This window comes from Mesoplodon bidens, assembly GCF_964165515.1.
Source record: "Mesoplodon bidens genome assembly, chromosome: 2".
Taxonomy (NCBI): domain Eukaryota; kingdom Metazoa; phylum Chordata; class Mammalia; order Artiodactyla; family Ziphiidae; genus Mesoplodon; species Mesoplodon bidens.
The window spans coordinates 148,594,551-148,610,470 of NC_138177.1; the positions used below are offsets into that span (position 1 = coordinate 148,594,551).

Sequence of the window (15,920 nt, forward strand, 5' to 3'; positions counted from 1 at the left end):
GCTTGGGTTATATAAGGCAGATGTGGACAATCCTGAAGGAGGGGCTGTTTTATGACAGAGAACAGTTTTTCCTATAGCCCTCGGGCCTCTGATGCTGTGTTGTGTCCCTGTCCAACTAAGCCTCTTCTCCAAGTGGCTTCCCTGCTGTTAGAGCTTGTAGGCTGCGGGGCCTCTTTGCAGCCACCAGGCCGCATGCTCACCCTCTAGGGGATCCCGTGTGAGGCCCAGTTGGCTAACGATGTAGCGGGGAATGTCACATTTAATCCCTTGTCCCTCTTTGGCGTGGCCCTCAGCTGCTTCTAACAGGTGGTAGAACTCTTCAGGGTCAAACTCCTGTACCGGGGAGAGAGGTAGTCAGTGGTGAGGGCTACAAGAGCAGGCTGTTGGTCTCTTTGGTTTTACGGCATATATCCAGAGTAGGATGAACAAGAAGACTTCCTCTTTGTGATGGACACCCCTACCCCTGATTCCCCAGAAACATCGTGATTCAGGAACCAATGGGGACAAAGCTGTCTTACAGGTCACCTCCAGATTGGGCATCCTAAGCATTTGCTGTCTTTACAGCAATAAGAACCAGAGCATTTGGTTTCCAGAAAGCTCTGCCTATTTGCCTGGTCCAAAGCCTTGTGCCAGCCAGACACGGCACTGTCAGGTGTGTTCCCACACCCAGTGAAGAGGGGCAGTCCTGGCACACCTTCAATCACGCTTCACAGCCCTGGTGGTGCACACACATGCCTTCAGACATCTACTGAGCAACCCCTGTGTGCTGGGGGCTGGAGAGCCTTGTGGACACAGCACAGAAGTCCTTGTCTGCCTGGAGCACATAATAACGAGGGCCCCATTGACTGAGTGCCTACTAAGTGCCAGTATGGGCTAAACCCTGAAGACACCTCTGTGACCTTGGTGAGGAAATCAAGGCTCACAGAGATGCATGGACTTGACCATGGCCACAGAGGTAAGAAGAAAGAGAAAATCAGCACGCAAACCCAGGCCTAACTCCAAGCCCCTGTTTAACCACGGACTTCATGTCCTTGAGGGAGAGGCCTCTGTTCACCACGACCCCAGCCTCCACTGCTTTCTTTACCTCTGGTCTCACGGGTTTGGAGAACTCTACCACTACCTATGTGGATACAATCTAACCCAGACTGGAAGTCCTTTTACCTTCTTCTTCATCTTCAGTCCCTGTCTAGTCAGAATGTCTACTTCAGAAACCCCCCTCTACCCAACTCTTCTGCTCTGTTCTCCCACCACTGTCTTAGTTCTGGGCGCTCCTCTCTCTCACATGAACTGCTTTAAGTGCCTCTACAAGGCTGTCCCTGGCTCATCCTGCCTTCTCTTCCAATTCACTATCCATGTTGCAGCCAGCGTTAACTTTCTTAGGAGTAAATCTGATGGAGTATTACTCAGAAGTAAATAGGAACCAATTACTGATAAATGCAATAATATGTATGAATCTCAAAAAAATTATGCTGAGTGAAAGAAGTCAGAACATACTATATGATTTAATTTATATGAAACTGTACAAAAGGCAAACTTATCCATAGTGAAAGAGCAGATAAGTGGTTGCCTGGAGTGGGAGGTAAGGTGGGCAGAGGAAAGGGACTGATTGCAAAGGAGCACAAGGGAATTTTCTAAGGCAGGACAAATATTTTCCATCTTAACTGTGGCAGTGATTAGACAGGCGTATATTTGTTGAAACTCATTGAACTGTATACTCAAATGGGATATATGTGATTGTGTGTAAATTATACCTCTATAAAATTAGTTTAAAAAACTAAATCTGACCATGTCATATTCTTACCTAAACTTTCTGATGGCTCCAAGTAGCCTTAAGGATAAATGCAAACTCCTGAGCCAAGAACCCAACACTCTCCATGGTCCTGTCGTGGCCTACCTCCCGGGTTTATCCCTCACCAACACTTCAGACACACCCTGTACTCCATCAGATGCCTTTTCTGATGGCACTCCCCTGGCAAACTCATAATTATCCTGCAAGTAGCTGACTAAGCTTCACATTCCCCAGGGAGCCTTCATTGAATGTCCATCTCTGTTCATCCCGAGGACTAGAGCACTTCCTTCCCCATGTCCCCGTTGCACTTTGTACTTCCCTTGGTTGCAAACTTCTTCCAGTATCATAATTATTATTTGCATGTCTCCATGCCTCATACCTAAGGCACTAAAAGACGAAATCTAACTCTACTGCAGAGGAGGCATCGTAGGATCAGGGACTCTGCTTTATTTACGCCTGTATCTCCAGTGTCTAGAATGATGCAGGTAACTTAGCAAGGTGTCACTGATCAAATGAAGGGTGGACTCAACTTGTACAAACGAAACTGGCCTGTGCTCCTCACCCCCAGGGTCCCCACTGACCTGGGGCCTGCTCAGTGTGGGTTGGGCCGACGAGCACCCCTCCCTGCCACACTTCTCAGGAGCATCCACTTTTCCTCACAGGGACTTGCTTGTGTGTCATATTTAAATAAGGACTTCAGCAGCAGAAATGGCAGTGGGTACCCCCACAGTTCTGCTGTTCGCAGAATACTTCCTCTACAGCCCCCGTTCCCTCCCCTCCAGCCACCCCCCCACCCCAACCTTCCCAGAGCCCACTCACCAGGCATTCCAGGAGACGAGCAGGGCGGGCAATGACAATCATCAGCTTTTTCACCAGCTGCATCACAAAAGTCACTTCTGAACTCTCTGAGCGCTCATGAGCCTGTAGAGAAGACAAAGGATGCTTAAGCAATCTACCAGCCCAACATGGCTGAGTGAAGCAGGTCTGGGCTGGGCAGAGCCTATTTTGGGGAGAAGCACTTTGTAGTACAGAGAGTGCTGCAAAGTAAAGACCTTAGAGAGGGCCAGTGGGCCGTGAGGGGGGACAGGCTGCTTACCAGGAACCACTTGAGCTGAGGAACACTACATGATGCCGAGGAGTGTCACAAAGACACGCAGGTTTACCTGCTGCTCCATCCAGCAGGCTTCACTTACCCTCCAGACCCCAGCTCAAGGGGTAACTCCCAATGGAGCCTTCACTGATGCTCACTTTCCACCACAGACAGACTGTAAGGAATAGAAAGACTTCAAAGCAGGAGAGTGATGTGACCAGAAGGGAATTTAGAGAGATCACTTTGGCTGTAGTGTGGATGGTGCACTAAGGAGGGCAAGCCTAAAAGCAGGGAAACCCACCAGCAGGCTACTGCAATAGTGCAGATGAAAAAGGCATAAGTCAAGGCAGTAAGAATGGAGGGAAATGGACAGACTGGGCCATCTCAGAGCAGTCCTGAGGGGTGGAAGAGGCAGGAATACATGGTAAGTACAACGACAATTTTAGGGAAATTCCATTGAACCCATAAATGAAACAGACAGTATAAAAAAATACACAATTTAGGTGAGGATAGGTAGAGAACATATTCCCTTTGGTTTTAAAGAGAAAGCAGGTAGGTGGAAAAGTTCTGCTTTGGACTTGGAAAGTTTGAGGTACCTATTCTAGATACTTTGCTCAGCCCCAGAGACGCTCTCTTCTTGGAAACTGCTCTGACTTCTGGAGCCACATTTGTATTGTGTGGCTGCACTTTCCCTCCCACCTCCAATAGCTGACCAAAGTGGACTACTTTCCTAGGAACTTACTTTTTATTTTTTTTAATTTTTGGCCGTACCATGCAGCATGCAAGACCTTAGTTCCCTGACCAAGGATTGAACCCATGCCCCCTGCATTGGGAGCATGGAGTCTTAACCACTGGACCGCCAGGAAAGTTCCCTCCACCCCTGCTTTTTCTTTACATTTTTTTTTCCCCTAGGAACTTAAAAGTGGGTGGAACGACAACCATTAATATCAGCATGACAGAACTGTATAATTCGCTCTTGGGTGAAAAGGATGACCATATCTTCCAAAGGGAGAGAAACAGAGCTGAGAGAAGGAAGACGAATGGTTCCTGGGCTTTCCACAGGCTCTCGTTTCTGGTTCTGGTCCCTTCTTAAGGCCTGGTTGCATTCCTGTCTTCAATTCTCTAAGACACCCTTTCAATCTTTATAATTAGTTTCCCTTTCCTGCATAAACTGCTCTGAGTTGGCTCTCTACTACTTGCAACGAAGAATACTAACCGATGTGGGAAGTACAGTGGAGGAGTCCAATCAGCAGCTGGGGCCACTGATCCGGAGCTCAGAAGAACAGTGGGGAGCAAGGGCCCTTAGCAGATGGATGACAACTGAAGACACAGGAGCTGACAGGGCCAATCAGAGAGTGAAGAAAGGAGAATGAGGAGCACGGATGCTCAGGAAGGTGCCCCTCGAAATACCAGCATTTAAGAAAACTTGTGAAGGGGCAGCAAGACCACAAGACTGGAGAGAACAGTGTCATGACAACTCGGGGGGGAGAAAAGATCAAAGAGAGGTATTCACTGCGGAAACCTCTGTAGACAGGTGAAGGAAGGTGAGGACTGAAAGAGGTCACAGCATTTGGCAACCGGCCAGTTAGTTCTTTGGTGACTTTTGCCTGAAATGTTTCAGTGGAATAATGGGAAGGGAAAGTAGAAGGCAAGAGACTGAATAGTGAACAGGTTGTAAGGAAAGAAATACAAGCAAATGAAGACCATTAAAAAAACTGGTTATGCAATGAAAAGAGGGGCTGGGCACTTGATGAAATCTTGTTCATTCTTTTAACATGCAGCTCAAATATCAACTTTGTGAAGCCTCATCTAAGTCCCCTGCCCCCCGCCACACACACACAGATACACACACACGAAGCACAAGTAACGGCTCCTTTTTCTATGTTTTCCTAGCTGTTTGCTCACAGCACGTGGTACTAGCACGTTGTTTTATAATTAATTGTCTGTCTCTACAGGTACACTGTAGGGCCTTGTGAGTAGAGAGGCTGTGTGGCCTAGCACAGATGCCTCTTATATAGCAGATGTCAATGCTTATTGACTAAGTATTTGAAAGTGTACAATCTTAGGCTCTGGAATAAGTAACCTGGGTTTGGGTGCTAGCTCTGCTACTCAAGAAATGAGTTACCTTGGGCTAACTTGGCCCTTTCAAGGTTTGGTTTCCTCATCTGCATATTTAGAGAATAATAATAATACCTTCCTTACAGTGTTGTTGTGAAGATTAAATTAGACAACGTAGTGCCTAGCAAATTCATCTACCAGGGTTTCCCTGCAGACATCCTTCACTCTAGTCATGCCAAAGTACTTTACCTGCAATTCCTGAAATGAACCAAGTTCCTCCACACCTCTGAAAGGTTGTTTATACTGCTTTCTAGGTCCAGTGAACTCCTACCTACTCATCAAGACTCAGCTTTTCCTGAACTCTCCATGCAGAGTCAGCACATCCTCCTCTGTGCTCAGAACTGATCTGTTTAGTGTTCATCAATCACACTTACTATAATAACAAAAGTGGGATAATTCGTATAGAGCCCTCAGTGTGGTGTCTGGCATACAGTATACTTCGATAAATGATAGCTATTATGTTTACTGTAATACATATTGATGGGTCTGTAAACCCCAGTCAACAGCAAATTCCTTGGGCCAGAACCGGCACTGAACTTCTCTGCATTCCCAGGGCCTAGCAAATGAGAGAACACATGAATGCACTGGCTCCACGTTCAGTGCTCTTCCCACTGCCCAGGGGCAGTGCATGTGGGAAACGCCTGAAGGTTTGGGGCAAAGCTCTGACTTGAGCATTTCAGAATATCCATCTTAGATATACAAGCAACCTTGGAAGTCACTCTAGTTGATTTATCTGATGCCTCAATCCCTGATTCCTACGTATTGTTGGAGAACTGTTAGAAAGTTATTCTTGAACAGAAACAAACAGCCGCCAGTGATGTTTCATGGGACTTCAGCTTTTTAAACTCATATTTCTGAAATGTTTAAATTTAAGTATTACTTTTGAAATCAGAAAAATACATTTCTGTAGAAGGAAGAACTTTTTCATCTATTAAATCAAAACCTTTCTCACCGTAACTCTTGTCCACTGGGCTAGTATGCCTTTTACGGGACAGAGAAGCTGCCACATATTACATATGATAAAACTCCCAACATTTGACAGCAATAATCGTGATGATCTTTAGTCATCCTTTCTCTAGATTCAACTGTTTCCTAAATTAAAAAAACAAACAAACAACTTCCTGCTCCTAATTTCTGGACTAACACACCAGAGTCACTTGAGCCCATTAGCCTGGGCTCTCAGCTCAGTTGGTCCTACAAAAGCATGAAGGCACATGTCTGGAGGTAACAGGGGTCTGGACTGGGAAATATTCTAGTGACATGAAGAGCTCCAAGGAGACAGCACATCTCCTCTCCCCTAAGCTGTACTAATGGAGTGATGTGGGCAACTGTAGTCTGAGTGGGAAGGCGTCCGATCACCCTATCAGAGAGGCAGAGAGGAAAGCGAAGAGCAGAGCACGAAGCAGCGAGAAGAACTCAATGGTCTCTGGATTACTTTGCCCAGAGACTTTTTACACTGGGGAGGATCAGGTCTCTAAACACATCAGTCCCCACTGGAGAACTTCTGCTACGCAAACAGAATATCAGCAAACGGATAAACCCGTAGTGCAGGTCTGTTTTCCCTTGACTGAGGAGAAGCAGTCTCAAGGTTCTGCTTGCACCAGTATGTCTACCAAAAGAGAGCCCACTACAGCCACTGGGGCCTCTTTTTGGCTTTGGGTTACAAATCTCCTAGGCAAATATTTATGAACACTACCAATGCTGGAGCCTCAGGAAGAGTAACTGGTATTAGAAAAGGAAAGGAATCACAGCACTGAGTTCTGACACCAAACAGGCTTCTCTGAGAAATGCAGGGGACTGAGGAGGAATCAAAGCCCAGCAGCAGCAGCAAATGTGGGGTGGGTCCCGCATACCAGCAGGGAGGTGGCAAGCAGGCTGGGAACACCATGACTGCCTTAATCTTAGCTTGGGACTAAAAACCACTACTATATGGATTCACCAGAGTTCCAGAACAAGGACACTCACATCTTGCAGAAGCTTCTCTAAATTCTCTTGAAGTTCATAGAAGTAGTGTGAGGTAATGAGGCCACTCCGAGATTTATCCAGGCAGTCTCGGGCCATCTCAATCACCTGATGATGAATAAAGCTCAAGGTTCCATCTGCCAAAGGCAACACGTTGTCTGGAGTGTTGGAGGAAATGAACTCTGCTAGATGCTCTTCCATTTGTGCAGTGGCCTGCAAATCAAAGCAGGACAAGTGACTCTTCCCTTCTGATCCAGCTCGGCTGGAGCTAAGCCTGAAGGGCCTGGTCAGAGCCTAAGGATGGGCTCTGTGATCCTGGTTTCCTGAGGTTGCATTTGGGAAACCTGATGACTGGAGACGTGAAAGGTCACCTTCAAGTCAAGTCAAAACATTACAATCAAGGCCCTCTCTCCCCTGGCCTTGTCCACCTCCTCACTCCTTGAACGGCCCATTCTCTTGCTCTAAGGACACTGAGGTTCTGTTGTTCCTTTATCATGCTATCTCATGCCTCTGTCCATTTATGCTGTTCCCTGTGTGTAGCTTTTTCACCTGCCAGGCCTGCCTGGCAAACTCCTACTACTCCTTCTAATCTCAGTTCAAGCATCATCTTTCCTCTGGGAAGTCTTTGATTCCTCCAGGAAAACTGGGTTTCCTTTCCTCTGTGCTTCCACTGGACCTCCCAACTGTATAAACTTGGTGTGTGGACACTCCTGGTTTCTAAATCTTTCTCCAGACTGGGAACTTCTTCAAGTCAGTGGGAGTTTGATTTATCTCAGGATCCTCTAACTTGAACTTAGGACCCAACTGAGTTAAGCAGATGTTCAGAGAGTGTTTATTGAAGGTGTGAACCTGCCTGCTCACGGACCTGGATCCCCAGCAGAGCAGCATGAGGTCTGGCTCAGAAGCCTCTTGGGGACCTAACTGCACAGGAATGTCAAAAAGACAAATATACATCAGCTAACAAGTTCCTAATTGCCTATCTAGGGCTTGGCTTTCTTTCCTTTGCCACCAGGTGGTGATTTCTGATTTTCAGTGTGTGTTTCAGTGGGTGTTTGTATATGTATATATATGTGTGTGTATATATACACACACACATACACACACATACACACACATATTTATGGTGTAGCGGTGTGGTAGGGAGAGAGGGAGGGAAGGGGAGGTGAAAGAGAAGAGGGAGTGGAAGGAATCTTAACATGCTTTTTCTAACATGAGTTCATCTTACATACAAACGTGCAATGCTAGAATAACAATGTAACACCTAATATACGAGGAGGAGGAAACACGCGAGATGCATTTCTAAACACTATACACACCCAAACTTTTTTATGAAGAAGGCACAACAGAATGATTTCCTAGCTGTTCATTCTGCCCCTCTTCCTTGCTCTTACTCTCCAGTGCCCATTTGAAGGCTAGAAAGTGCAGACCACAGGGCAGCAAAGAAATAACAGCTAACACTTACTGAGTGCTAACTATGTCCTGAGCACCGTTAGAAAAGCTTAATGTTCACTAATCTTCACGAACTCCCTATGAGATAGATACTCTTATTATCTCAGATTACAGATGAGGCAAATGAAGCTCAGAGAAGTTAAATAATCTGCCCAGGGTCATGAGGATAACAAGCCTCATGTAGAAGGCCTCTTGAACCCCGTCGGCCTGGTTCCAGGGTCTGAGCTCCTCCTCACCGCTCTGCTTCACTGTGAATGTCAAGAGGGAAAGCACAAGGGCTTCGCACTTTTTCCCTAAGCCACCCGTGTGTGCCCAGGAGACTACTCGAGGCTCGAAAAAGGACACTCTCGGAGGAGCAGGGAACCACACATCGCAGACCCTAGATACAGATGAACAGGTAGAGCCGGGGGTCTGGATGGAGGATGAAGAAAGAGGCTTGAAGACCCCATTCTTGCTGTTGTCATGGAGAGGGAGCCTCCGTCAGGCCCTGATTCTCTCTCAGACAGAACTGGCTGTGTTCAGCAGGAACAGGGCCTATCATTAGAAAGCCAGGTCAGAGTATTTAGGCATGTGGTGTTCAAAAGAAATGCAAATGGGAAACAAGGTCCTCGTTCCACAAACAAGGAGGTTTACAGTCAAACTGCAGTTGTGAAGACCATTTCTCAACCATCTCAGGACACTAACCTACCTTCCTCCCTGCCTGAAAACACAAGTCCAAATGTGAATAGCAACTCTGAGCTGTCTCCCACCTTACTGCTCTCTCTGGCCAACGTCCTGCCAGAGGAAACCTCCAGCGTAGCTCTGTTTGTGCTTGGTAATGGGAGTGCTGCTTTAGAAATCTGCATTAAATGAAGGTGCTCTCAGAGGGCAAATCTCCTTCTGGGGGACCCCAACTCATGGATCCTGATGTGCACGGTTAAAAACAAGGTCTCTGCTCTTTCCTTCCCACTAATATACAGTGGGATATGTTTTCGACATTTCCCTCTGGATACCCCTTTCCCTGGGGAGTGGAGAAATAGAGGCTCTGCAAGTACGATCCCCAAACTCAAAGTCCTCTGCTGCCTTCCTCTTCTCCAGCAGTCTGAAAGCCCTCATGCTTGTGTCCTCCTCCTCCTGGCGCCTCCTTGCTCTCCTTCCGGATTGCTTCTGGTGACTCCCCCACCCCCAGTCTTCCCACTGGGGCTGGCTGGAGGTGGCATCCTCAGAGGCGTTACCAGTCTCCTTTAAACTGGATCCTTACCTTGGGGAATCTTTCCTTGTACACATGATTCATCATTATTATTTCACTGTCAAAGGAAACTGGTGACCGTCCAGGACTAAATAAGAAGGAAACAACTGTGTTACTTTAGTGCCAGGGAACCTTCAAGGAGAAAGATGTCCATCCCCAGAGCCCATGCCCACCCACTGTCTGCAGCACCCACACACTCCCACCTTAAGGAGTGCTGAGTTCCAGAGCCTTTTTTTTTTTTTTTTTAAACCCACATTTGTTTATTTATTTATTTTTGGCTATGCTGGTTCTTCACTTCTGTGCGAGGGCTTTCTCTAGTTGTGGCAAGCGGGGGGTCACTCTTCATCGCGGTGCGCGGGCCTCTCACTATCGAGGCCTCTTTTGTTGCTGGAGCACAGGCTCCAGATGCGCAGGCTCAGTAGCTGTGGCTCACAGGCCCAGTTGTTCCGCGGCATGTGGGATCTTCCCAGACCAGGGCTCGAACCCGTGTCCCCTGCATTAGCAGGCAGATTCTCAACCATTGCGCCACCAGGGAAGCCCCAGAGCCTTTCTTATTCCTGGAGCTGCCAGCACCGTTCGGCTCACAACTGTGCCACGTGGAGCTAGACTACCTCCCTGTAAGAGGCCTGGCCTTCACAAAGACTTCTGCCAGGGCCTGAAAAGGCCTAGACAGGAGGAGACCACTCTTGAGGCCACTGGTGGTTCTTCTAGGATCGCCTCCTCCAGAACAGGACTCTCTGGGTCTTCTTTGCTTTGGCCAGTGGGGTTGGGCATACCCCAGCATGTTCCAGGAATCAAATCAAATCAAACCACCACCAAAACAACCAAAGGAAGACAGTGTATACCTGTATCTTTTCTAAACAAGCTGCATCCAATGGGGTTAACGTAGCTCTCACCTGGGGGATGAATGAGGCCAGGCCAGCCAGCCCGTAGTGAATTACAAACCTGGGTCATCTAAATCTTCCCCTTTGGCCCATGTGTGATTACATCCTCTTAAAGGATTTCAGAGTTTGAGCCACACAACTGAATGGCTATTTCGGTCCTGCCCAGTTTGGTGCCCAACATGTGACTCCAGCTGAGCTATGTTCAGAACCGTTCTTTTCTGCCTTTCCTCCCTACAGTAGGCCACGGTCTGCCTGCTACATTAATGCACATTACCCAGCTTTTTAAGAGTAATCCTCAGGGATTCCCCAGAGGTACTGTAGTCCTCTCAGTCTCAAATGGCCTAAAAGGTGCCCCTGTCTCTGTGAGGAGTGTGAAGAGCACCAAGATTCAGACGTTCCTCTGTATGAGACAAAGAAACACACTGGGCTCCACACTTCACACTCCCTCAGTTGTATGTCTGACCCTTTGCACTGCAGTCCCAGTCATTATTCTCACCAATCTGAACTTGAACCAGTCTTTGTGGCTTGCAGTGCCAACATGACCTGAGGGGATTCTTCCTGGAAGGCACTGCTCCTCTGGGCCCCCACCCTGAACATGTTAACCAACTTCTTATTTCCCAGGGACCCTGGAAATCTGAGCTCGATCATTTAAAGCCATGATCATTTTATTCTCCACCCTCTCCCTTTAACCTGGAATTCTGGCACAGATTTACCACCTAATGCCAAAGAGAAGAGCTGATTTAATCTATGGAATACACAGATAAATCAGCTGTTAAGGTTTGTTTGGTTTGATGAGGCCAGGTGATTCAGGGAAATGAGATAGATTTAGATGGGCATTTAGTTCTGCTTCTGCAATGGGCTTCTGCCCCGAGTCAGCCACAAGTGTCCTCAGAAGCAACTTTTTTAATTGGCCTAGTTTACATATGCTGGGCCTCTGGGTTCTGCAGCCAGGTGACCATCAGAATGGATGATACTATTACTCTCCTTTTACTGAATGGAGTCCAAAGTACATTTCTACTGCCAACTACTTTCAAAGGGAAAAAGAGGGACCCCTTGACAGCATCTTCAGGCACCTCTTGTGATAGTGAGTTGAGCTGTTCCCAATACCAAAGGGCTTGAGCTTCACTGCACTTGACTCATTTGAGCTGTGCCCATGTGCTAGGCCAGGGGTTGGCAAACTACGGCCCACAGACCAAATGTGCCCACTGGCTGCTTTTATAAATAAAGTTTACATAATGTCTGTGGATGATTCTGCACAACAGCAGAGTAAGTAGCTGCCAGAGATGATATGGCCTACAAAGTGTGAATTATTTACTACCTTGCCCTTCATGGAATAAGTTTGTTGACTCCTAGGCTGTGCAGACAAGCTGAACTCCATGGGTACCAGGGCAGTGGGCGGAGAACACCCTCACCTGAGGCTGCGGGAGCGGGGCCGCAGGGCCGGGGACTGCCGTCCTTCTTCATCGGGTACACTCTCTGTGCTGAAATGCTTCGTCAGAAAGTGCAGCTCATCGGCTGTAGGCTGGAAGGGCAACTGGTGCAGCTTTTCCTGCGAGGAGCATGATGACTAGAGGGGACAACATTTTTAAAAAGCATTAAAGACATGTCTAAGGCAGTCTAGAAGTGGAGAGGGACTGAAAATGGTCAGTGGCTCCCCAGTCAACGTAAACCTGAGGTCAGCCCACAGCCAGCATGCTTCCCCTTGCTCCCTTGAGCCTCCACTGTGCATGATCCCGTTCATCTCTATCCTTCAGAGCTCTCAGTTCTGACGAAGCCAAGATACTATTGTCCTTCATGAGCCTTGCAGGGGGCCAGACCCAGACATTCATGAGGTGTGACAGCTCTCCAATTACCTAGGGAGCCTCTTTAGGTGGCAAAAAGCAGATTCTTCCATGTGGACCCTTTGTCCTCAGTGAAACTTCTGGCTAGTTAGAATGGCAAGTAATTAATAAATCATGCTTCCTGGCTTATTAGGAAATGTTCTAGGTATGCCCAGCCTACAAATGACATCCCCATAAGTTTTCCCTTCTACAACACCTTGGGAGAGCCCCAGGATGGCTCAGCAATGTTTCCTTTAGGCTGTTACCAAGAGGGCAACTGGCTTTGCTGCAGCTGTGAAGGCTTTGCCCAGGCTCTAGGGACACCAACAGGCATGAAAATCCAGCAGGGAAGAAAATTATTTTTAGATCTAGAACCCAAAAATTAGACTTGACCTGAAAACAATTAAGAATTCTAAACATGGCCCAATGATTGAGATTCCAGAATCACAAGAGACCATTTGAGGGAGTGAGCTGTGCTATTACAGGCATCCCACCAATGCAGCCATTGCCGTGGCAGTCCCGGTTGGCACCTGGATCAGTGAACTCCCGCCCTTACCTGACAAGACTGGCTACAGCAGCAGCAAATCTAACACTATTGGCTCAATTTCTGTTCACCAACTGATGAAGGATCTGGGGTTAAATGTCTAAATTCATTTACACTCAAAGCTGCAGTACCACACCAAGAAAACTCTGTTGCCACCCATAAGCCTTAATACCAAGTGAGAAATCAAAAATTTTTTTGACTTACGGTGCACACTTCTCTCATGGAATCCTATAATACATAAAGTTGTAAACAGCTAGTGGGAGGTTTTCATGAGGCTCTGTCTTGGTCACATTTTTATAAATGATTTGGATAGAAGTTGCAAAAAGTATTCTCACCCAACTGCAACTAACATGAAGCAAAATTGGTATTTTAAGGTATTCCAATAAAATAAGCTGGAGCAATGGGTTGATTCTATTAAAACTTATTGAACAGGAATCTATATATAATAAATACATGACTCTTACTTTGGGTCTCAAAAATCACCTGTTTGAGTAAAGGATTATGGGGAAGGGATATTTACTAGGGAAAGATCTGAAACTAAACAGCTGCCAAAAGACCAGTGAGATCTTTGGATTAATTTAAGAGTAAAATCTAGGACTTTCCTGGTGGTCCAGTGGTTAAGACTCCGTGCTTTCACTGCAGGGGGCATGGGTTCGATTCCTGGTTGGGGAACTAAGATCCCACATGCAGCACAGAGCGGCCAAAATAATAATAAAAAAAAATTTTTTTTAAAGAGTAATATCTAGGTCAAGAGAGGAGATGATAACTTCTTTTACCTGCTTGGGATTTATGAATACAAACTGAGCTGAGAAGGCCTGAAGAATGGTGGAAGACATGGAGAAACGGGTCTTCCGGTCTGTGGCCTACAAAGCCTAAAATATGTGCCCTTTACAGAACGTGTTTGCCAACTTGTCATCCTGGCTTCAATTAAACGTTGCTCAATGAGGAATACTCATTTTAGAGTCAATTGTGCATAGTGTCAGTTAGGACATTTGTTGTGTTTTAGGCTAAAATCTTCTCTAAAAGAGACATAACTAGAAGTTTTAGAGACAGGCCCAATATATTTTTTTGCTGATATACAATCAAACTTGAATATCAAATCACATTCATCCTTCCCTTCTTTTTTGAAAGGAAAAGGTGAAAAAGTTGGAGGAGGGTCTACCAGGCCTTTGTGACATGGGGGTGGGAGTGTTATCTGCTCTTGGTTGCAGTTCTACAAATAAAATAGGGGAGCAAGGGAACCGTGCTTAGGAGTCCCTGTGCCTGGCCTCGTAGGCAAAGCAAAAGTCCATCCTCAAGCCCTCTTCTGACTCCACTAGGAATAACTGACGCTCAGAAACATGCTGGTTAATTCTTTCCAAAGGCATTTAATGGATCTGACTATGGCTGTTAAGGGCCACCAGACTCTGTCCCTCTCAGCCTCATCCCAAGTAACCTCTTTGAGTTGGGCTTTGGAGAAAAAGTTGAGAACCACTTTGCAACACTGTAGGGACAGGGAGCAATACCTGTAGGGAAGTATTTCCTCAGGGTGAAGGAGGTACGGCCACAGATCTGGCTACTTACTGAGACAGTGGAGCTAGGAGTGTTGGTTCCATAGCCTGAAGAAGGCAAAGAGGCCAAAGACCAGCGCCGTCCATCAGTCCTATGTAAGAAAAGAATGTTAGGCAGTTTCTATCAAGCCCCACCCTGAGCCCAGGACCTGCCTGTCTTTCCATCAGGTTTTTTGGGGCAGTTGATTCATTGGTAGGCTCTTTCTTGTCTCAAGACAGTACTGCTCAGTCCAGCACACACTTTCATATCTCTTTCCTACATGGGGCCTATTGTTGTGTGTTTTCCACTGCAAAGACAGACATCTCTGACTATAAAGGAGTCCATAACTTTAAATAAGAATATCTGTTATGCAATACTATGGTTTTGGAATAAAAATCTTTATACTCTCAACTTATTCACTTTTAACGATGACAGAGAAGCAATGACAGAGAACTGCAGCTAAAGGCATCATCACAAGGAGAGAACTGCCACTGAAATGCTAGTTCCTTTTTTGAAGGCTCCATGCGAAGGGTCCTTTGGTGTTCCCCAGGCCACTGGGTTGATAACCGGGAAGAAGCGAAACTAGCACCTGGGTCTGAGTATGAATCAATAGATTGCAAACAGTCAAAGGCTACCCAGGACCCATTAGGACTCATAAACCCAATCTTTGAGAATGTTTGCCCAAGAGTGACAGCAAACTTATGAAAGAAGAGTGAAGTGGCATAGTCTTGGCCATATATGAGACTTTGGGGCAGGCTTCCAGCTGCTCTTTAGAGGATGTGCTCTGAAGCTCTCATCACAGAGAACCACAGTTACCTGCTTTGCTTTAGAGAAGAAAGATCAAGCAAGTATCCGGTTTGAAGCTTTTATAACATGGACAAGTGATTCTTTCCTGGACTACAGGATGTGTTGTAACACAAATGTTCTTTCTTGTGGAGCTTAGGGGTACAGCCTGCTCTGGTTGAAGTTATAGAAAAACTTCTTTGATGTGACCCACAGAACCTAAGAACGTTAGCAATGGAGGACCTTTAGAAGTTAAGTTCAATACTCTCAATCTTCAGAGAAAACATTAAGACCCAGAGATCTGGATGAATTGTTCCAGGCTCCACAGTTAAAGGTGGGTGCGGGGAGGCATGGAGAGGAAGAAGGAAAAAAAGGAATCAATCTTGCCAGGGCTTCTCTTTTGGAAGCACTCCTCTCCACCCTCACCAATACCAAGCAGCTTTTCCTATTATGTTCTGTAAGGGGACAGCCGGGGGTTCCATGCCACATGCACATGACTCAAACTTCATGCCACCCAGGCAGCCGGTCCTGCTGGAACCTAGTCTCTGAGGCAAAGAAATGTCCAGGAGGCTGCTCAAACATGATATTCTCTCTGATCTCTCTTTTGGGTCCTGAGAGCTCTACACAAGGAAGCAAGTCAATTCCAGGAAAACAGAGCTCAGCAAAGATGGGACTAGTCTAACTCAGGGAGGCATTTCCCAAACCCTTGTCAGATACACTTCT

The 15,920-nt window shown here is 46.6% G+C and overlaps 1 protein-coding gene across 7 annotated transcripts in view; it reads right to left on the minus strand.

The window, feature by feature from the left end:
* MAST2 (microtubule associated serine/threonine kinase 2) overlaps positions 1-15,920 on the minus strand; it is a gene marked incomplete at its 5' end in the record, with an annotated part of 199,737 nt that overhangs the window by 12,412 nt on the left and 171,405 nt on the right. For all 7 annotated transcript variants that reach the window (XM_081226012.1, XM_081226011.1, XM_081226013.1 and 4 more), the window contains 6 exons: positions 201-333; positions 2,609-2,710; positions 6,963-7,172; positions 9,649-9,724; positions 11,933-12,087; positions 14,448-14,526. In XM_081226012.1, coding sequence (XP_081082138.1) covers positions 201-333; positions 2,609-2,710; positions 6,963-7,172; positions 9,649-9,724; positions 11,933-12,087; positions 14,448-14,526 — 755 coding nt within the window. The remainder of the gene's footprint in view (positions 1-200; positions 334-2,608; positions 2,711-6,962; positions 7,173-9,648; positions 9,725-11,932; positions 12,088-14,447; positions 14,527-15,920) is intronic.